Below are 23,984 nucleotides of genomic sequence, written 5' to 3'. Positions count from 1 at the left end.
TCATTGTCATTTATTTACAACATAATTAGCAATATGGTAATCATCATCAGCTATTTATATAGCACCACTGATTCTGCAGAGAACTCACTCACATCAGTCCCCCTGCCCCATTGGAGCTTACAGTCTAAATTACCTAACATACATACAGACCAAGAGAGAGAGAGACTAAGGTCAATTTAATAGCGACCAATTAACCTACCAGTATGTTTTTGGAGTGTGGGAGGAAACCGGAGCACCTAGAGGAAACCCACACAAACACGGGGAGAACATACAAACTCCACACAGATAAGGCCATGGTCGGGAATTGAACTCATGACCCCAGTGTTGTGAGGCAGACTTGCTTATCACTAAGCCACCGTGCTGCCCATGTTCAAACATGTAAAGAGAAATAAAAGACCACTGTATTTGTTTTAATTGCTGGTACTAAACTTTTTTTTGTGGTACGACATAAACATTTACAGTGTGCTATGAAAAGTTGGGTTTAAAAAATATAGAGCAAAGCAGGTCGGTCTGCCAGAGTCACATTTTCCCAGCTCCAGAGTGCCGTTCATTATTTATATAGATTTACATTCCATGCCACTGAAGCAATGTATTTCAACGGAAAGTGGAAATCTGTGTTCATGAGACAGCCACATTTGCTCAGCAAAAATTACTTTGCCCTGCAAACTGTTCAGTAAAGTCCCAAGTGTGTGGGCTTCCACGAGACAGTTTACAGCTTTGTAATAAAAACAAATAGGCAGAGAAAATCATTGGGGGTATATTTACTAAACTGCAGGTTTGAAAAAATGGAGATGTTGCTTATAGCAACCAATCAGATTCTAGCTGTCATTTTGTAGAATGTACTAAATTCATGATAACTATAATCTGATTGGTTGCTATAGGCAACATCTCCACTTTTTCAAACCTGCAGTTTAGTAAATATACCCCATTATGATTTTTGCTCATCTATTCCATTGCCCAATCTCAGATGCGTCTTCCCTGCACTTGTATCGAGTTATTTGTCCATACATTCACATTTAGGCATTATTTTCATTTACAAAATGTGTCATGTGACATATTTCTGGGTGAGGATCTTCGTACCCTCAACACACCTAATAATTTATTACTAATAAATTACTAATTTATGTTACATTGTATCCTGTTTCTTCAATGCATTTCATATGTAGTCTTCATTTTGTCTCTCTCTTTTTGGACAGGTTGTAGTCATTGGTTTCCTCCACCAAATGCCACCGATTCTCCTTCATTTGACTCTCCAAGAAAATCTCTCTGGTTGTTTGATATTGTTCATGACCCTGAAGAGAAGCAGGATTTGTCAGAGAAGTATCCAGAAGTGGTGAAGAAACTTCTCTCTCGCTTGGCGTACTACAACAAGCATTCTGTCCCCATCTATTACCCAGAGGATGATCCCAAGTGTGACCCTGAAGCTTCTGGCGTGTGGGGACCTTGGGAGTAATATTTAATTTAAAGAAGAGATACACCTACCAAAAAAAATAGTTGGATTCAATTATCTTTTTAATTTGTATTTTAATCATGTTTGTAAGTAAAATTGCTGAGATTCAGAATATGTTCACACCAATAAACTGTTCCCATCAAATCACATTGTGCCAAATTAAAAAATTAAATAAGTCCGCTGTACAGGTACCCATGCATTCACTCATTACCCTAAACATGATGAGCATGATGTATCCAACGCCCTGAAATATCTCCCTATCAGCAGTGCCCCAGACATGGGGTCAATGCTCTTCTGCTAGTTGGGAGGAAGGAGAATTTAATATTAATTTATTTTGTTGCAAATTGCCTTTAAGGGCTAATTCCAATTTTAATTGACATCAGCTGATGTTCACCTCATTCCTTTCTGAATAGTCTTTCAGTGTCTCTACTTCTGGCATATCTTCCCCTACACTCTATCTGTAGGGTCGCTCAAGGCTCTGTTGTTGGCTCTCCGCTTTTCTCTCTTTATACCTCTTCTCTTGGTGAACTAACACACTCCTTTAGCCTAAACTACAACGTTCTTTTCTTATCATGTCTACAACTGCGTCTCCGTCATCTCCACTGGATGTTCCATTGCTACTTAAAGCTCAGTTTCACTAACCCCCTCTAGTCTTCCTCACCGTCAACATTCTCACACGCTCCCATTTCGACATGCTTGCTTTCGTGGTGTCATCCCATGTCTCTACCCTAAGCTTTATTCAATGAATTGAGTCCCTCACATCTTTTTGCCGCCTACTTCAAGACATTGCCAGAATATGCGCCATTCTCCCTAAGGATGTGTCCAAACTCTTATCCATCCTCTCAGTATCTCCGTCTTGATTACTGCAACCTCCTTCCGTTTGGCCTTCTCTTCACCCATATTTTATTGCTCTAATCCATCCTAATTGGCAACAGGACTTATCTTTTTTTTTTTGCTTTTCCACTTATGCTGTACCAACCACTCTGCTAATCCCACCACTGGCTCCCATGTGCTTCAGAATTCAATTCAAGCTACTTATCTTTACATTCAAAACCCTCACAAACATCTCTTCCTCATGCCTCACCTCTTAGATCTGCTTATGTCCTGTGCTCACCTAAAGACCCCTGACCCGGCGTCTCAAAACCCACCTCTTGATTATAGCCTGTCCTACCCCAACCTGATACTGCTCCTTTTGGGCACTACCAGCTCTCATTTCTTACTCAGTATCATTTCAGCATTGCCCTCTAGCCTGGGGCCATCTCTACCCTCAGACCCATGTCTTCACCTTCTCCATAAACCTTGTGCATCCTTGTTTTATTTTTTGCATGATTATTTGTTATACCAGGGGCCCAGTGTTGATGAATGTGACTTGTTTTTTGTCATTGTTTTAAAAATGCAAAATGTGCGTATAATAATATTCTGATTTTTATACTACATAAAACAAAATTTTGCAAAAGAAATTAATTTGCATTGGGATTATTTGTTCTCCTGAAAGCTACCTCCTTTCTATACTATTCTCTACCACTGAGGCTTTCTCCCCTGCTGTTTCAGCCTCTGGATCCTCTACTCCTATATCTAAAGCCGTCCATTTCAAACATCAAACCCTGTTGAAATCTTAATCGCCATTATTAATGCAACTTTTTGCCTGTGTCACTTCTATTCATGTCCTTCCTTTAAGCCAATGTTCTTGTAAATCTATATGCTGACCTACAGCCATTGTTACCTTGCTTTTACGTTGCTGTATGTCTCCAATCACCCATCTAGATCTTAAGCTGGACAGGGGCTTTAATCCAATCCTAATGTTTAATTTAAACCATTAACCACAAAATCTGCATTGTTTATTCTAGTTGGAAGATGCCGTAATGGAATGCATGGAGCCAGATAAATGGACTGACGGCTGAGCAATGCGGTCTAGAAAAATGGCAGCTTCCTGTCAAATCATTTCAGTCTTTTTGCAAAGTAAGCATTAATTCTACAGAGAATATATTGAAACTTTATGGGTGTAGTCCACCTTTAAGTTTAATATTTAGGTTTAAAGAATTATATTGTAAGAAAATTCTTGACTGGTACAAGACAAATGGAGCCCAATATAGTCCTTGTCATTTATAGTAAAATTCAATATAGGTTTGAAGGTAATTAGAGTATTGCTTGGAATATTGGGACAACACGCAGAGGCACAGATCAGCAGATGACTGATATACAACTTACATACACATACTTGTACATACACAACACACTGCAAATACATGAATGCTCTCTGTCATGGATATCCATTAACAGTCCCTTTTTTATTTTTTAAAAAAGAAAAAAATGACCTAGTGTTTTTAGCCAATGACAATTTCAGATTACCTGTTCATATTTCATATGATGTATAAAAAATAAATAATTTACAATTATTTCCAAGCTTTTGTTTTGAACTTTTCTTCTGGTGGAAAAATAAAGAAATATGAAATGTGTTTCTAACCTATGTACTTGTAAGCTAGAAATGTATATGTGTGTATCTATTCAGTTTGAAAACATGATAGTCTGATCTCTGACATCACCTGCTCTTCTCTCCTCACTATGGGGCATATTCAATTGGCCGCGTTACTGTCAGAAGTAACGCGGCTTGCGCACTATTAGCGTTATTACGGTAATAGTGCATGTAATTACCGTTATTACGGTACCTTTAACGCCGGATTTCTGCTCGCAGCTCTGGGTAATAACAGTAATACTTTAAACGCGGAGTTATTTTTGCGAGTAACGTGGCTAATTGAATATGCCCCTAAAAGTTGTCATTCAGCCAGGAACACTGCTAGTTTTATTTCATTGCAACTCTACACACTGTTAACTCCCAGTATCTCAGAGAAACGTATACATTTAAATGCTGCTCTTCATAAGAGAGCAGGGAAATTAATAACAATGTCTGTAAATGTTATTAGCATTTGGGGAATTTGAATTTAAAATAAGAAATGGATGGGCATTTCCTTTAATGTAAGCAGCCGGTCTGTACAGATAGAACCAGCTAGCAGGTCCATCTTAACAACATTATGGGCCCCCAGGCAAAGTGCATTTGAGCACCTACCTACACAACCACTCAGGAATGAAAATATAAATTATCAATAAAATTAAGTTTATATTTATTGGTACCTGCAACAAAAATCAGTGTTTAAACATGAAAAAAAACCATGCTGTACAGCTGTGCCTTGATAAATGGGTGAATAGATTTTTTTTCTATGGGGCCCCTATGCTTGTGGGGCCCCTGGGCAACTGCTTGGCATGCCCAGGGGGAAAGAAAACCCTGCCAGCTAGAGTGAAGAAGCTCTTAAAATGTGGTGGTGCTACTTTTATACTTCCATGAATACTTTTCTATCTACTTAACGGCAATATAATTTATTGTATCAATGTGATATTAACTACTGCAAAGTAGTTAATAAAATTTAAGATATTTGTATGGATTTGTCTTCTGTTCATAACCACATGTGTGCTAACCAGGGCTGATGCTTCATTCTTTACTATCTTTATTATCATCCTTTTATTTGTAGAACAACCCCAACTATTCAGCACTGTAGAGAGAATATTTGTCATTCACATCCGTCCCTGCCTGAATGGAGCTTAGGCTGGGTACACACTTCCAAAATTTTCGACCAATTTGTTATCACTAAGGATTGCACAAATGACTGAAGTTCCAATCAGTCTGTTGATTGATGTCTACACACTAAACACGATTTACCTTCAGATCTGTGCTCTTCATCTGGTCTAAGAGCAGTGTAGTCGGTCATTCCTGTCACTCTGATTAACACACAAAAATAAACTTTGACTTTTCCACAATGTCATTATAAATTTCATTAGCTTCTGTGACTGTGAAACTAAATATTCAGTCTCGGAAGGAACGGATAAATTATTCCACCTTCAGCAATTTCTGTTTTTAACAACACAGACACAGTGACAGCAGGGGCAGGGCTGGGGGGCAGGAGGGCATCTGCCCCCACCCCGGTCCGGTCCCACAGTGGGCTGGGTTACTGGGCCACCTGCAGTTTTTTCCTTTAAAATATTCCTATTAGGCTGCTGAGACGAGTCTTGCTCCCCGGGCTAAAATTTGCCAGCCCTCCCCTGAGTGACAGGTTCCTCTGGGCAGACAGTGGTGTGATCAGAAGGTGGTTGGAATGAGATTTATAGTTCTGCTGAACAATCAAATGAAACGACAATCCGTATTGTGGAATGACTGTCGTTCATCATGCAAGTATACACACTAATGCAATATTGGGCCAAACAGTCCTTTATCGGGTGCTTGTACCTAGCTTTATAGTCTAAATTCCCTAACATACATACACTAGGTCAAAGTCAAGCATGAAGTTGCATAACAAAAGCATCAATAGAGAACTAAGGTATGAGAAATATAACTAGATTTTTAATGGTAAGGAAAACTTAAGATTAAAGTGAGTGGGGGTTGGGGCTGTTGTGTTATATTGTTTTGTCTATTTTTTTTGCAATAATGATTTTATTAAAGTTTTTTCTTTTGGTTACATAGAAACAAAGAAAACAGAAAAACATACATTTTAAATTACAAGGGAGAAGAGGGGGGATCAAGGGGAGGGGTATAGGGGGAGGCAATACACATGAATACGAATCAATAACATGAAACAGCACCACTCTCAACATTTTACAGATTTTACAAATCGTTTGAGAAACAACATATATAGTAGCCCTTTGATTTTATTATGGGGAGTTACACGGGGTTCCCCCAGGGACGGGCAGGACTCAGGATTTCGCTACATATCGATTCCATTCAAACCATATAATGTAGGGACAGGAGGCAGAGGAAGAGTAAGGGACTCTCAGCGTTTCCATGTCACAGCTTAACTGAACCTTAGAAATTATCTTGCCTATAGAAGGCAGCGTAGCTGATTTCCAGGCTTGGGCAATCACTGCCCGGGTAGCTATAAAGATGTGGCCTATGTCATACCGATCCCCCAATAACACTTGTGAGGGAAAGAAATGTAAGAGAGCAACTTCTGGTGTACTAGGGATCAGAGTTCGAATAACTTTTGAGATTAAGGCGTACACCTCTAACCAAAGGTCTCTGACCACTGGACAACTCCAAAAAACATGGAAAATATCCCCCACCACTCCCCATCCACGCCAACAGGTCCTGGTCTGATCTGGCCAAATCTTATGCAACCTATCAGGTGTCATATAGAGTCTATAAAGTAGCTTATAAAGCATTTCCGAGTGATTCAAACACCTCGACATCCTGTGGGCATTTTGGTAGATTTTGTCCCACTGATCTGAGTCAATTTCCCGGCCAATATCCCTCTTCCAGGCTAGCTGGGGAGAGGCCTTTATCGGGTGCTGACTTATGTTGAGATGGGTGTACCACAAGGAGATAGCCGCTTTGTCACTTCCAGATGAAAGTCTGGATAAAAAGAGAGCTGGTGGATGTTGAAGGGAAGAGCCCCGTGGGTGTACGGAATGTAGCCAATGCCTAACCTGGAGGTACTTGTAAAAATCTTCATTAGGTATGTGGAATTTATCCCTCAATTCAGAAAAGGATAATAGCCCTGAGTCAGAATATAGCAGTCTGAGATTAGTGATGCCTCTCAAGTACCACATTTGTTTTGTCTATTTTTTTTTATTTATTTGCAGGTGATATTTGATTTCTAATCTGTTCTACTGTAGTTTATTGTCACTTTATTATATACATTTTCAGTTTTTATTCAGTGAATTATAAAGCTGCTTACACAACACACTATATAATAATCTTTAGGGAGGTTGTTGTACATAAGCACCTTCCATATATTACATTTACTATACAGCATCTGAAAAATCTGTATGTCCAGAGGTGTCGTCATTAGGAAGAGTGGTGTTATGTGCGTATCGTCGCTAACCAATAACGATTGTCGAACCTCGATTTGTGTTTCCAAAGCACAAAGATTTATTCGCAATAAGTGGAAAAATATGCTCAAGCGAAGTAATAGTAAATACAGCCGTTACTTATCGCAGGCGCTCTGGATCCAGTGCAGTCATTCAATCCTGAAGTCTGGGGACAAGATGTCTGCACTCTGGATCACAAGCTGCTGCTTATATACACAATCAAATACAGTAATACAATGAAGATGGTATAGCTTGCATCTATTGGTCCGGGTCTCAGGAATGTCCAAGGGGTCGTCAATCATTGGCTGGTTCATCCTAAGGAATCCAAAGGAGGGGGTCATCTCTGCAGGGGGTATGCTCTGCTCTTCCCGCCCGGATTCCTTAGTCTTAAGTAGTTCATAATTCCCTATCATTCATAACTTGCGTATGCACTCTGCGATTCCCTCGCAGAGTGAACCAAACAGTAGGATATGTAATAAGGTTCATTATGATACCACTCATGATGTTATTCCTTTAACCCATTCCGTGTATTTCACTAATATGCATGTAACTCTGATATAACATATAAATACTACTATATTTCGACATAACTGACTATGTGTTGCAATTACCATTAATGTGTACTATTTTATAAGTATGCGTGTTTGTGCGAATGTATGGTAAAAGACCAATTACTGTTGCTGCCACGTGTAGTGGTTGCGTACGCCCTTTCACGCCGTAGCGTGCCCTTGTACGTCATAGCGTACCGTACGCATCTTTTCAGACAAAGACAACCAAGTTTGCTAGACTTTAATTGAAATGACTTTATCCAATTTGCTGACTTCGACAGTTCCACCCTTTGATAGTGTAATAAACTATCACCCAATCACCGTTTCAAGTTCAGGATTGTACAATACTTCTCCACAGACCATGATCTCGGTATCTGGTACCACCCTTTCAGTCTCTTTCTCAGTGTTACTCCCATGAGACCGTTTTCCACACTTCAACACAGTAGGAACACATTTGACAACTAAACCAATTGCTAAGATGACACCCAGTATAAGGAGAAGGAGCTTACCTACACTCGCAATCATTTCCTGTACCCACTCCCCCAGACCGGAGAACCATTTTGCTGGGTTCAACCATGAGAACCAACCCGCCACCTTTTCCCCGACCTCATATAACGAAGAATTATGGCTCTTTCGAAATTCCCATTTCAGCTGCAAAATTTCATCCATCTTCCGGTCTATAACCTCTTTAGGGTCTTCCGTATTATTAGTAATGTACGTGCAACATTTGACACCGAACTGGGTGGCCAGTGTCACACAGTACCCACCAGTAATAGAGGTGAGATAATTTAGTACCAGTCTATGTTGCACCAACTCCTTCTTGTACGCTTGTAGCTCCCTTCCAGTATACCTGAAAGTGTCATCATACATCTCGGTGATATTATCTATTAATTTAGCTAGGTCTTGGATATATTTAAAGTTTAATGTTCCCCGAGCGGTCCTGGTGAGATCTAGAGCAACCATAACTTGGAAACCAGCAGTTTCACTAATCAATTTTGTAGCTATGGGTTCCTCACCAGGAATCATATTTCTCTTGCCACAGTGTTCATACTGTGTGTGTATGTATGGTGGTGATGTAGTCTTGTGAATATCTACCATTTCTTCATGAGTAATAGTCATGATTTCAGGAACCAGTTTAGCTAAGAAACACAAGCCCTTGGAACTCGGAGTCACCCAGGAATAAGCTTTCCTTCCACAAACAAAATACACATCATCAGGGAGAACATAAGGAACAGTATGCCCATGAATTATATCACACAGAGTTTTGATAAAACTACCCATGCCTAGTGTCTCCATCTGCTCTAGACACGTGTCGGCATTAATGATATTTTCACATTTATCTGTAGAGACTTTTCCAATAGATACCTTCTTATGTTTGGTTATACGCCCTAATTTGTGACTTCCATCAACATTCCTGCTTAGTAGTGACCTTGTGAGTCTCTCTCTAAAATGAGTGTGGCGAGCCATTGTCTGATCTGATAGGTCAGCCTCCCAATTCTCCAGGCATTTTGCATGAGATATGTTTAGGCACAGCAAAGATCTGCCTATGGAGTATTGTCGAAGCGTCAGACTAGGGGACCTAGTGTTATTGTACCTCCCTTCTATGGGCCTCCCACCCCTTAATTCGAGTACTTCGGATATGTTTAGAGGGAATGGCACTAGTCCTATGTTATGCTGCCCTTGAGGCACGTGAGAGCACACCCAACACTCAGTTTGGTTTAGCACCTTACCCACCAGGGAGTGATAATCCTCCAAAGGATGCCCGCCTATATTCAGGGTACTGGGGGACTGGCATCGTTGGATGCATCTCTCTTCAACTAGGGAGTTGCAGAACTTGCAGATACAATACTCATCAGACAATAGCCCCTCACACTGCCTCCGAGTTCCTGAGCTAGCAGACCTTTTCATAACCCCTGGACCAAGTTTGATAATGGGCTGCTCAGGATATCCTATTAACTTTTCTTCGGCCTCCATTTCATCCGTATCACTCCCAGAACTCTCCTCCGTCCTCCATCCTCCTTCACAAAAATAGAATGTCCTAGAAAAAGTAAAAACAAGGAAAATCCTGGAACAAAAGAAAAACAAAAACCGCCACTCCATCGCTGGAAAGATAGTTCTGAGGCAACGTCTCTGGTTCAGGTGTCTCAACTGCAGGCTTTAGGTCTCCCGGAACAGGCTCACAAGTGACAGTTCTATGTCGTCGGTCTGAGTCTTGTCTTGCACTTTCTCCGGATTATGGACTCTCCTGCAGTGGGTGGAATGGACCCAAGTGTCTCTCTCTGCAACCTTCAGTGATGTAGTACTGGTCAGCAGCACTTGGTACGGGCCTTCCCAACGGTCTGTTAAACAACCTGAACGTAAGAAATTGCGGATCATAACATAGTCCCCAGGTTCAACATCATGACAGTTCGTTTCTGGCATACCAGGTGACAGCATTTTTAGTTTTTGTTGTTGTTTCAGCTGTCTACTCATTCTTATAAGATATTGTACAGTCACTTCATTATTACACTTTAAGTCGTCTTGTGGACTCACGATCAAATGAGGTTGTCGTCCGAACAGTATCTCAAAGGGGGACAGATTAAGAGGAGGTCTAGGAGTGGTTCGAATGCTGTGGAGGACCAACGGCAAAGCCTCAGGCCATGCCAACCCAGTTTCAGCCATTATCTTATCTAGTTTGTTCTTGATAGTACCGTTTACTCTCTCCACCTTACCACTGGCTTGTGGTCGGTAAGGGGTGTGAAGTCTGCTACTGATTCCCATGAGTTTACACATATTTTGGAAGACATCACCAGTAAAATGGGTACCCCTATCACTTTCAATGATTCTAGGGATACCGAACCTACACACAAAGTCTTGTACGATTTTCTTTGCAGTGAACACAGCAGTATTAGTGGCTGCCGGATATGCTTCTACCCAACCGGAAAACACATCAATACACACTAACACATACTTTAGATTCCTGCACGGTGGTAATTGGATATAGTCAATTTGTATTACCTGAAAAGGTCCGTCTGTAGGAGGGATGTGGGATGGCTCAGTTGGAATAGTTTTCCCAACATTTTTCCTCAAACAAGTAAGACATGACATTGCTTTCTTACCAGCTTGAGAGGAAAATCCGGGAGCACACCAGTATGCTCTCACCAGTTTGCACATACCTTCTTTACCCAGGTGAGTCAGGCCGTGTGCTGCTTCAGCCAGGCTTGGATAGTATGTTCGGGGAGCTACAGGCTTACCTTGTCCATCCCTCCAGAGTCCTGAGGACTCTTGACCACGTCCCTTCGCCTTCCAGACCGCCTTCTCCTGCAGGGAACACAAATCTTGCATTTCAATTAATTTCTGCGTGTCTAATGTCTGAAAAACCATCATAGTCTCGGTCGATACAGTCATAGGTTGCCCTGCTGCCCATTTAGCAGCTTCGTCTGCCCTGTTGTTGCCCAATGACACTGGGTCTAGTTCAAAGGTATGGGCTTTGCATTTTATGACGGCTACTGTTCTGGGTAACTATCGCTGTCAGAAGTCCTTTTATGTGTTGTGAGTGTGCCACTGGTGTACCTGCTGCTGTCGTAAAGTTTCTAAGACGCCAAAGGGCCCCAAAATCATGCACTACCCCGAAGGCGTACCTAGAGTCAGTATATATATTGGCTGATTTACCCTCTGCCAGTTCACACGCTCTCCTTAGTGCTACTAGTTCCGCCACCTGGGCTGAGTGAGGTGGACCAAGGGGTTCAGCTTCTACCACATCCTGATCGTCTACAACAGCGTAACCAGTACATAGCTCTCCTGTCTCTGTCTGTCTATGGCAACTTCCGTCTGTATAAAACGTAAAATCTACATTTTCTAAGGGGGTGTCACGTATGTCGGGCCTTGCAGTAAAGGTCTGATTCAGGTGTTCCATACAGTCATGCGTGTCAGTATTCTTGCCTAACTCATCATCAACCAGGGTCTCCTCACCTCCCACCCTTTGTGTCTCTTGAGACACATACGGAAGGTATGTAGCTGGATTTAGGGTGCTACATCGTTTGATGGTGATGTTTGAGGGTGCCATCAGGGCTAGTTCCCACTTTGTGAATCTAGCTGAAGAAACATGTCTGGTTTGGGCTGAATTTAACAGAGCTGATACAGCATGGGGTGTATAGATGGTTGAATTATGTCCTAATACTACATCCTCGCTCTTGCTTACTAGAAGGGCCATTGCTGCTACACTTCTGAGACATGTTGGGAGTGATCTTGCCACATTGTCTAATTGTGCACTGTAGTATGCTACCGGTCTGCTAGCGTCACCATGTTTCTGTGCGAGGACACCTGCTGCACAGCCATCAGCTTCTGTACAAAATAGCTCAAAAGGCTTTTCATAATCAGGTATTCCCAATGCAGGTGCTCTTGTCAGACTATCTTTAAGGTTAAAGAACGCTTGCTCTGACTCTTCTGTGTGTACGACACGTTCTGGTTTTGAGGAAGAGACTAGCTCCTGCAATGGTAATGCCAGAATAGAAAAACCTGGGATCCAGGACCTACAGTATCCACACATCCCCAAGAAAGTACGAATCTGTTTCTGGCTCTGCGGCAGGGTCATGTGTTGTATGGCCTCAATTCTGTCGGTTGTCAGGTGTCTTAGCCCCTTAGTGAGGCAGTGTCCTAAGTATTTGACCTTAGTCTGACATGGCTGTAATTTATCCTTTGCCACCTTGTGCCCTGTTTGTGAAAGATGAAGCAACAACAATTTAGTATCATGTAAACATGACATAAAAGAATCAGAGCACAACAACAAATCGTCCACATATTGAATTAGAACAGACCCATTGTGGGGTTGAAAGGATTGCAAACAGTCATGTAAGGCTTGGGAGAAAATACTGGGGCTGTCAATGAACCCCTGGGGTAGTCTGGTCCATGTGTATTGCACTCCCCTGTAGGAGAATGCAAAAAGGTATTGGCAGTCAGGGTGAAGAGGGACTGAGAAGAAAGCAGAACATAGATCAATGACAGTAAAATGACTGGCAGACGGTGGAATCTGCATGAGGATGACAGCTGGATTCGGCACTACGGGGAATTGGCTCTCAACAACTTTGTTAATTCCCCTTTAGTCCTGGACTAATCTATAGCCCCTCCCCCCATTCTTCTTCACAGGGAAAATGGGACTATTTGCTGTACTGGCTGTACGAATTAAAATCCCTTGTTGTAACAGCCTCTCAATAACAGGATATACCCCTAGTTCCACCTCCGGTTTTAATGGATACTGTGAGATTTTTGGAGCTATCCTACCACTTTTTAGATTGACCATGACAGGGGCTACGTTTGCCATCAGTCCAGTGTCCTGTCCATCTCTGGTCCATAGGGAACCTGGTATTTCCAGCAACATCCCCTTTACTTGAGATGGACTTTGTTCTATAACAGGAGAGTGTAACATTAACCTTTGAGGGGTGTCCAATATGTCCTGTACCTCATGTGCAACCTTCTCGGGTATATCTAGGAACACACCATCTGAAGTACAGTATATGACACATCCCATTTTACATAACAAGTCTCTCCCTAGCAAGTTAGTAGGAGCCGCTGCAGCCAAGAGAAACGAATGCTTAGTATGCAGAGGCCCGATAGTAACTTCGGCGGGTTTAGTTAGAGGATAATGTAACACTTTTCCCGTTACCCCCATAGCTGGAATAGTTTTGCTGGTCACCTGTAGATTGAAAGGAGAGGTTATCACAGATCGGGCCGCCCCTGTATCTACAAGAAAAGTTTGTTTCCTGCCAGCTATGTCAACTATCATTGTTGGTTCTTCACTCTGACTCTCAGTTAACCTCACTGGCTGTAGACTACAGGTATGACCTGACCCCTAGCGCTGACTATAGATTTCCCGCGCAGCATTTGCTGCCGTAATATGCGCGGGTAGATGTGAGTCTTCTAGTCTATGTGAATCCTTTCTTGGAGGATATCTATGTGACCCACCCCTATGTGTATTGAGTCTTTCTTTATTACACTCTCTAGCGTAATGTCCTTCCTCGTTACAGTTGAAACACCTGATCACTTTAGGTTTCCTGTTATATGGGTTGTATGCTGGTGGTCGTGTGTGCACCCCTTCCAGAGCCTGTATACTTACCGTCATTAACTTATCACTTTTCTCTTCCCTTTTTCTAAAAAGGTTCTTGTCATGCTCCACAGCAGACTCCCTAAGGAAGTCTACCGTGACGCCTCTCCAATTAGGTAATGTGGTTTGTACTCTCGTCTTTAAATTTTCCCTAAGGCCATCCATCAGTACCCCTACAGCTACCTCTCTGTGATGTGGGTCCTCACTTATGTTGGATATCCCAGTAAATCGTGCAATCGCTGTTATAGCTCTAGCAAAGTAATCTGAGGCAGTTTCACTATCCTTTTGTTTAATGGTGAAAATCTTACTCCAATTTACTACTACTGGAAAACAGATGGCTAAGTGTTTGACAATTTGTTCTATATTCCGTTGGTTAATCTCATCAGTCAAGGTGTCATCTTCCTCCAACAAACAATCTCCAATAAATTTTTGTATGTTAGTATTGGGAGGAAGACACGCCCTCAACACTACCCGCCAATCCTTACTGGTTGGTTCGTGAGCATTCCCTAAGTCTTTAACAAATTTCTGACATTTAGCTAACTCTTTTCTAGGATCTGGGAATTCAGTCATAATGGAACGTAATTCTGATCTAGTCCAGGGACAATGCATCGTAACATTTCTTAAAGGAACTACACCATCCTTATCCGGTTTCCCATTGGGAACTGATATTGTGCGGACCGGGAACACACCCTCTGGTACACTAACTTCAGGGGACGCTACAGGATTTACAGGCCCTAGATTTAGAACACTTTCACTCCTAGTGATCACGCTACTCTCACCTATCTCAGCCATTTTCTCATACTTGCGCTGAGCCTCTAGTACATTAACAGCATGGGCAATGGCCGAAATCACAGTGGGTTCATCTTCGTTTTCAGATACACTTGATTGAAACTGATTTAAAACAGGGTACAACTTAGTAATTTTTCTATTTTCAGTTTTAACAACGGCTGTACTTACCCCTCCCGCCACATAAGGTGGCGGGGGCGCGCTTGCGCTGAGTTCGCCACGCTTCTCAACGGTTACATCCGCCTTGCGCGCGCTTTTCGCCACGCCTATTTCCGGTTTGCATTCGCTGCTCTGCCACGTGTTACCTTCCATTTGCCACAATTTTAAACAATCATTATGTCTATTTCTCTTTTTCGTTGACTTGATCAACCATATTTTATCTTTTACAGTATTCAGTACCTCTGCATTAAAACTCCCTATTGTTGGGAAAGGCCTATCACAATCTTTGGTCATCCTGACCCACGTGTCACAATACACAGTTGCATATGCACCATATTTCTTACACATGAGAAACCTCGCTGAACCAATAGGGCCTTCCTTAGGCAGTACACTGACCATCTCTAGCGTATGCTTAGCACCCATGTTGAACAATATACCTTCTACCCGGAACACAGACACACCGCAATGCTCTGTTCCTTCCGGCCAAATGTGAAATACAGACACACCGCAATGCTCTGTTCTTTCCACCTACTAATTTTAACTCTGTTGCTATACTCACCGCTAGAGATCTATAATACTCGGTGAACGTATTTCCTTTAGCCGCGCTCACTCGTTTTTCTCGCACCTGGCGAGGGTCCTTAATACAGAAATATCACTGTGGGCCCCAAGGGCTATCAGCTCCTCGATACCCTGGCTCAACCACAAAAATCTGCTGAGTTTATTATCGCTGGGAGCGCAAAGTCGATACAATCAACCTGCCTTTCCAGTATAATTCCTCCTAGCTGCTTCACCAATTCGCACTAACGGTGCGACCGGATCGCACTGCCTACCAATACTAATTATTAGCAAACCTTGCGATCTATTGGTAGCGCTTTGCGAAAACCCAGTTTTCGCATTCGGTATACCTGCCCTGTATACCGTCCTTCAGTTGGGCAATCCGCCTCGTCAGACAGCAACTGAGCACCTCAACAATAAAACAGTGTATCTACGTTACAACATCACACACTATACACCTTTTCTGCGCAGAAAATCAAAAGTTCCCAACAATAGTAATAATGTCTCAGAGGCTTTCACAAGTAATTATACTATGCATGTATAATAACTATCAAAACGATTGTTTAACCACGTGGCAAGTTTACCGGAAGTTCGCGTACGCACAGCAGGAAGTACACATACGCTAAACAATGCAATACAGTTAAAACGCACAATGACAGAAAAAAGAAACAGTTTTCTCTTTTGTCCCTAGGTTCTAGTTAGCGTGCCTTAGATAATGCAAAACGGACATTCGGTTTCGCAACACAGAGTAAAATTTAGGTTTTGAACACCATGGGCTAGATTTACTAAGCTGCGGGTTTGAAAAAGTGGGGATGTTGCCTATAGCAACCAATCAGATTCTAGCTGTCATTTATTTAGTACCTTCTACAAAATGACAGCTAGAATCTGATTGGTTGCTATAGGCAACATCCCCACTTTTTCAAACCCGCAGCTTAGTAAATATACCCCCATGCGTTCTTACCCGTTTATGACGCGTCTCCACCCTTTGTTGAGGAACCGAAATCCGTTGGTCTTGCGTATCATCGGCAACGAAACCTCCAAAGCTCACGAGCCCCCAATTGTTATGTGCGTATCGTCGCTAACCAATAACGATTGTCGAACCTCGATTTGTGTTTCCAAAGCACAAAGATTTATTCGCAATAAGTGGAAAAATATGCTCAAGCGAAGTAATAGTAAATACAGCCGTTACTTATCGCAGGCGCTCTGGATCCAGTGCAGTCATTCAATCCTGAAGTCTGGGGACAAGATGTCTGCACTCTGGATCACAAGCTGCTGCTTATATACACAATCAAATACAGTAATACAATGAAGATGGTATAGCTTGCATCTATTGGTCCGGGTCTCAGGAATGTCCAAGGGGTCGTCAATCATTGGCTGGTTCATCCTAAGGAATCCAAAGGAGGGGGTCATCTCTGCAGGGGGTATGCTCTGCTCTTCCCGCCCGGATTCCTTAGTCTTAAGTAGTTCATAATTCCCTATCATTCATAACTTGCGTATGCACTCTGCGATTCCCTCGCAGAGTGAACCAAACAGTAGGATATGTAATAAGGTTCATTATGATACCACTCATGATGTTATTCCTTTAACCCATTCCGTGTATTTCACTAATATGCATGTAACTCTGATATAACATATAAATACTACTATATTTCGACATAACTGACTATGTGTTGCAATTACCATTAATGTGTACTATTTTATAAGTATGCGTGTTTGTGCGAATGTATGGTAAAAGACCGATTACTGTTGCTGCCACGTGTAGTGGTTGCGTACGCCCTTTCACGCCGTAGCGTGCCCTTGTACGTCATAGCGTACCGTACGCATCTTTTCAGACAAAGACAACCAAGTTTGCTAGACTTTAATTGAAATGACTTTATCCAATTTGCTGACTTCGACAGTGGAGACATATGAGGTTGGAGCAATTATTAAATGGACTTCTTGATAATGAATGTCTGAAGAGTTTTCAAATCTACTAGAAATGTCTCTTCTTGAAAATGCCTTTACTTAACTGGCAGATACTAACCTCACTGACAAACATTAAGATTTTCTGTGCCTATTTGGTTGTTTTCAATCAAATCAACACATGGACCCAAAACAATCAACCTTTCTATGGATGATCTATTTGGTTTCATACATAAAAACCTGCCTCAGAGAGGTGAAAAAGAGCGTAATGGACTTATTTAGTTAAATATAAACATTTGCATTAATTGATCACACTTTCCATAGTCTAGAGTGAACATGTTTGAGACTGTAAGCACAAGTCAAGTGAAAGAGTAGACTCTGTGTTGCATATGATGTACAAGTTCAAGGCACCAAATAGTCCTCTTATCATGAGGTGTACGTTATGGGAATTGTACGACGGCCAAGTGTGTCTCAGCAAATGCTTTGTTATGACATATAATCATTTCTGGTAATGGAAAACAGCTCGTCTGTATTTAGGATTTAATTTCTTCTGTTACCTTTTAAAGCACTGGTCAATGATCTAATGTATATGTACTGTACGTTTTCTAGTATCAGTCAATGATCTAAAGAATATGTACATTTAAATTTTAAAGAGACACAGCTAACATGTTACAACTAGTTAAAATCTGGTAGCGGTTAAATTCTGCGCATCATTTATCCCACGTATGTGGAATCAACTACCGGCTCCAAAAAATAAGAACTTAACAGGGGCAGACCTTATTGCATCCAAGTTGACTTTACCCTTGTGCCAGCATTGATTGAATAGTTTGTCAGATGGCTGCTCAGCCGCAAAATGCTTAGCGTGGCAAACTTCACAAACACTGCATGGGACCGCAGTTATCAGCATTAATATTTGTTTCATCAAAGTTACCGACATCAAGAATGGCGTGGCATCTTGTTAGCTGACTTTGTAGGCGTTGACGTGATATTACCTCTGTCCTGTTCACTCTTCGATTGTTTTCTCTGTGACGGGATATTTGCTGAGGAGTCAGATTTCCATGGTGATGACGATCACATTTGCGTTCTCTTTGGTCCTCAGTCATAGTTTGTCGTCAGGCTTTATCCCGCTCCGCCCTTCGTCTTTTTGCTGCTTCTTGCTGTGCAGTTACCCCCACAGCAGACATTTGCCTTTTAGATGTCATCGCAGTTACACTTTTTTGCCTAAAGTAATTATTATTTAACAGTAAATCCTAAATAAAATTAATGGATAGAAAATTGAGTCAATTTGGAATAGCAAAGGTCATTATAAATGGTAACTGCCACACAAAAAAACTAAATAAACCAAACAAAATAAGCCCAAGAATTGAGGAAAATCTAGTCGGTAGGAATATTCAAATACACAAGAGTCATTTGCAGACATTTTACCACATTTGTTTGTGTGTTTATTTATAAAGGTGCGGAGCAGCGTTATATATATATATATATATATATATATATATATATATATATATATATATAGATAGATAGATAGATGTATTTCTCAATCCACATTTTGAAAAGGAGATTCTCAAATGTGTATAAACAGTGGCAATTATAACCTGCTCATGTTCAGCTGTGTTTAGTGAGTGATGGCTGAAAGGTGAACAGAGGTTCCCATGGCGCTATTGATCCCAATGGAAACACGCACTGTGCATTTACTTGGGATTTGTTAAGGATATGTTCAATTTAAAACAAATTACTTACATTAAATATACTAGGTCCAAAGATGCACATTTTCCAATACAACATGGTACCTGTGAGCTTCAGGTCTCCTGTCAATTAATATTCTTCAGTCTGGTTGTCCTGGGTAACAGACATCTCTATGCAGCTTTGGGATTTTCATTTTGTGTTATCTTCTCTGCAGCTGTTATTTTTGTGCAAGATTCCAGAACTAGCTGATACAACCAGGCTACAGGCAACTTACATGATGTCACAGGGGAGAAACAGATTGGGCCTCGGTTACAAGGGGCACTGGATGCGCACTGCAAAATGCCTTGGTTTTCAGATACATGAGTGGTGCTCTAGAGATGATTACTTCTCTGGTCCTTTCTTTAGAGGGACAGAGTGAACCAACCCCTATGCAGAGGGAGACGGAATGAGACCCCAAAGTGGAAGTAAGACATTCTTGGGAATAGCTTTTATTAGGGGGGGCAAGGAAAAGGTAATGTAATGGCACAGAGAAGCCGTTGCCCTATATAACTAATAGTTGCCTCTGACAATAACACAGCCAATGCTGGCAATAACCCCGCCAGCAATTACCCTTTGATGTATAGGAGAATTTTTTTTAAAAAAAAAAGCCCCATGGCCAGTGAAACCTTTTGTTTTGTCTGCAATGTGGCTTTTTGCCTTTTTGATAAATAAGATAAATGATCAAAGTTTGTCTCTCTTACGCTAATCACTTTCCTCTCGTTTCTTACTGTCTGGAAATTTAAACTTATAATTACTTCTCTTCATAAATCTATTAATTCACTTTCTTAGAGACGGATTTTACTTTGACTATTTTATCTCCTCTGTATCCTCTCCTCCTATCATTGTGTCTCTTAAAATGCTGCTTAGTTTAGCCTCATTTATGGCCTAAATGAATCATGAATTGGAGCTCTCTTTAATAAAATTGTCCAGTTTGTGTGTTCACAGATATTTTTTACATTGTGCACCTAGTAAAGGTATTTCCTGCAGAAGTGGCCCTGGAAGGTGAACATGAGTTACATTGAAGCCAGAGGGTGAAAGCTGATCACCAGCTCTGAGATGGTGACAATGGCTGTACGCCCTTCTGCAAATGAAGGAGCGCCTCTCCACCCCATATTTTAATTTGAATAATTTCAGTGAAAAAAAAAGTAAAATCTTGATTTTGCCATAAACCCATGCACTATGGTGGAAATATAGGTCTTCCTGAGCAAATCAAGGCAAGTAAGGTTGCCAAAGAGGGTTTCGCTCTATGTCTCTGCCATGTTGGGTTTTGTAAATGAGGCCCACAGGGTTACATTGCAGAACAAGCACCAGCTTGTTGGCCCCGTGAAGCGTGATCAAGAAACAATAGGTTTCTTATATAATTATCAATAATGGGAGGTAGTGTTTGTTAGTTTCCCATGATTATTAACTGTGTCATATAGAGTTCAAATATATTTTCCAAAGATGCTATGTGCCAAGTTGTACATATTTCTATGCCAGAGTTTTGCCATTTTTTTTTTAAAAAAAATTACATTTTAATTTGACCTGATGTAAATATGTAACGAATGATCATATCTAGGTGTGGTGTGTCATTCTTGTGCCCCGAGCAGGGGTCCCCTATGACATCACAGCGCACATGTGTCAAAACCTGCTGCTGCTCTAACACCTGGGTCCTAGTTTGATACAAGCAGCTATATCTACCGGCTAAAACAGCATGAGTGACTGGCAGGGTTCTATGGAACATAGACCCAGGAGTAACAGTAACAGCAAGTTGTGACTGTCTGCACAGGGGTGTCAACACGTCACATGCACACCTGATGAAACAATCATCACCAGCTATTTATATAGCGCCACTAATTCCGCAGCGCTGTACAGAGAACTCACTCACACTCCCTGTTTCATTGGAGCTTACACTCTAAATTCCGTAACACACACACACACAGAGACTAGGATCATTTGTGATAGCAGCCAATTAACCTCCTAGTATGATTTTAGAGTGTGGGAGGAAACCGGAGCACCCGAAGGAAACCCACACAAACACGGGGAGAACATACAAACTCCACACAGATAAGGCCTTGTTTGGTAATTGAACTCATGACCCCAGTGCTGTGAAGCAGAAGTGCTAACCACTAAGCCACCGTGCTGAAGGCAAGTTTTGCCTTTAAACCCAGAATCGCTTCTTAACACATTTACCCCCTGGTTGTCATGGCTGTAAATTTATAGACCATAAAAGTAATTATGTATTTTCCTCATTAAGCCGCTGAGGAATTGAAATCCCAGCAGCTATGCAATATTAACGCCCATTTATACAGAAATGTTCTGAGGATATTATTACTCAGGTTTTCTGATGAATGCATATAAGCCGGGGGCGTATGTGATCTTTGTCTTCAGATAATCTGTAAAATAATAGTGCAGATACAATCTAGACCTCTCATTTAAGTAAGTGTATTGTGTCACCAGTATTAAGAAATCAAAATAGTTTGCAATCTGACCTATAAACTTTCATATGAATTGTATTACTGTGAAACTCAATATAGTCATTATAGTAATCATTTCTTTAACAATATGATTAGTTCTTTTTCCAAGATGTAATTAATTAATTCAGGTTCGCAAACTGGTTGTATATCATTTTGCCCATTTTATACTTAACCATATACTTATTTTCTCACACCATTATGTACACAATTCATAAAAGAAATGTTTTGGAGTGTGTTATCTCTACAAGTCAAAAGGGCAATTTTTAAATCTTAATTTTTATTTTATTTTAAAAACTAAGGAATGGGAGATGGAGCTAATGTCCAGCAATGATAGAAACATAGGGGAATATTTACTAAACTGCGGGTTTGAGAAATTGGAGATGTTGCCCATAGCAACCAATCAGATTCTAGCTGTCATTTTGTGGATTTTATTAAATGAATGACAGCTAGAATCTGATTGGTTGTTATAGGCAACATTTCCACTTTTTCAAACCAGCAGTTTAGTAAATCTAGCCCATAGTGTGAAAGCTCCAGGATACTGACCTTGAACAGCCACACTGACCATATGGCTGACACTCATAAACCAGTACCGCAAGTGAGAACACTCACCCACGAGCTTCAGAATGACAGCAAACCAGATCTAAAATAAAATATCTGGTCCAGCAGAGGTGTGTTTTACTCTGCTTTCCACTTGGTTTATATAGGCCCAATATACCGACAGCCCTGATGCCAGACAAGCTGAACTTCCTCCTTGCAGCTTTGTCTGCTCTACTTGTTCCCGTTGTGGAGTCCCATACATCTCAGGAGGTTCCGCTAACAAACAAACAATGCAGACACTTCTTTCTTGTATTTTGACAGATATTCTCATTTCAAATGAAATAAATCTGCTCAGATTTTTGAGATCTAGGTGACAGAATGGACAGAATTTAGAAATAAATGTAATTGACTAAGTAGATTCACATAATGATATTATTAATGTACGGAAAGATTCCTTTAAGTGAAGAAAGAACAACAAAATAGGATATTATATACTTACTTAACATCATGTCTGTAGAATCTATAATGTATTATCTGCATTGTATGTATGCATTTATGTATTGTATGTGTGGTTTTCTTTATAAAGTAAAAGACTTGTAACTTAAAAAAAAAAAATGCTGCGCTGTAGCTCTTTGGATTGCCCCAAAACCAATTAAAGTGGCACATTGATGATAATGTGCCTGATAGTAACAGACTTATATGTCCATGACCTGTTCTAGCTCTTGGCAGCATCAGACCTAGGGCTATATTTACTAAACTGCGGGTTTAAAAGAGTGGAGATGTTGCCTATAGCAACCAATCAGATTGTAACTGTCATTTATTTATTACATTCTACAAAATGATAACTAGAATCTGATTGGTTTCTACAGGCAACATCTTCACTTTTACAGACCCGCAGTTTAGTAAATATACCCCATAGACGTAACTTAAGGATCCACAGGCTCGCAGGCCAAGGTCCCTTACCTTGGGTGCCTATAGTGATGTTTTGGTGGGAATGCACTTTTATCAACGTCTTTTGAAGCTGCAGATTGCGTACTGGAGGGGATAACACAGCAAGTTCTTGATTTATCCAATGGGTGCCTATTTGTGATACAAACCCCTGAGCAAGGCCTTAACCGCAACCGAATAAGTGTACTCATAGCAGAACTGATGTTAACGCACTGAAAAGTCTTCAAGAGCAAAAGGCCTGGATGGAGAAGAATGAGCTCATTGTTCTGCAATGCCTTTTAAAATATCTGACAGGCTTCTCAATCAAGTCTGCTTTGCACTGTCCTTCCACTTTAATGTTTATAGTCCTGTATTGCCTTTCATGGACCCATATTTTTCTGTTAAAACCAATCCTGGTCATGAGTTAATAATTTGCTGAAATGTTTGACTTACGATTATGTTATCATGAGGGTTGATTATTAGTCTTTCTTGTGAGTGTCATATTAACATACAGTCATGGCCAAAAGTTTTGAGAATGACACAAATATTATTTTTCACAAAGTCTGCTGCCTCCGTTTTTATGATGCCAATTTGCATTTGCTCCGTGATTTTGTCATGAAGAGTGATCAGCTGAATTGTAATTAATTTCAAAGTCCCTCTTTGTCATGACAATGAACGTTATCCCCAAAACAACATTTCCACTGCGTTTCAGCCCTGCCACAAAAGGACCAGCTGACATCAGGTCAGAGATTCTCTCGTTAACACAGGTGAGAGTGTTGACGAGGACAAGGCTGGAGATCACTCTGTCATGCTGATTGAGTTAGAATGACAGACTGAAAGCTTTAAAAGGAGGGTGGTGCTTGAAATCATTGTTCTTCCTCTGTTAACCATGGTTATCTGCAAGGAAACACATGCACTCATCATTGCTTTTCACAAAAGGGTTTCACAGGTAAGGATATTGCTACTACTAGGATTGCACCTAAATAAACCATTTATCGGATCAT

General features: G+C 41.0%; 2 protein-coding genes across 2 annotated transcripts in view; one reads left to right on the top strand and one right to left on the bottom strand.

Moving 5' to 3' along the window:
* ARSB (arylsulfatase B) overlaps window positions 1-3,853 on the top strand; it is a 103,552-nt gene extending 99,699 nt beyond the window's left edge. Inside the window, exon 8 of the mRNA XM_075182248.1 lies at window positions 1,197-3,853. Coding sequence (XP_075038349.1) covers window positions 1,197-1,453 — 257 coding nt within the window. The 3' untranslated portion in view covers window positions 1,454-3,853. The remainder of the gene's footprint in view (window positions 1-1,196) is intronic.
* Window positions 1-23,984, bottom strand: part of SCAMP1 (secretory carrier membrane protein 1) — a 457,689-nt gene that overhangs the window by 196,575 nt on the left and 237,130 nt on the right. The gene's annotated exons all lie outside the window — the stretch shown is intronic.

Source organism: Mixophyes fleayi, chromosome 1, assembly GCF_038048845.1.
Source record: "Mixophyes fleayi isolate aMixFle1 chromosome 1, aMixFle1.hap1, whole genome shotgun sequence".
Lineage (NCBI taxonomy): Eukaryota > Metazoa > Chordata > Amphibia > Anura > Limnodynastidae > Mixophyes > Mixophyes fleayi.
This window is presented reverse-complemented; position numbering and strand designations above follow the sequence as displayed.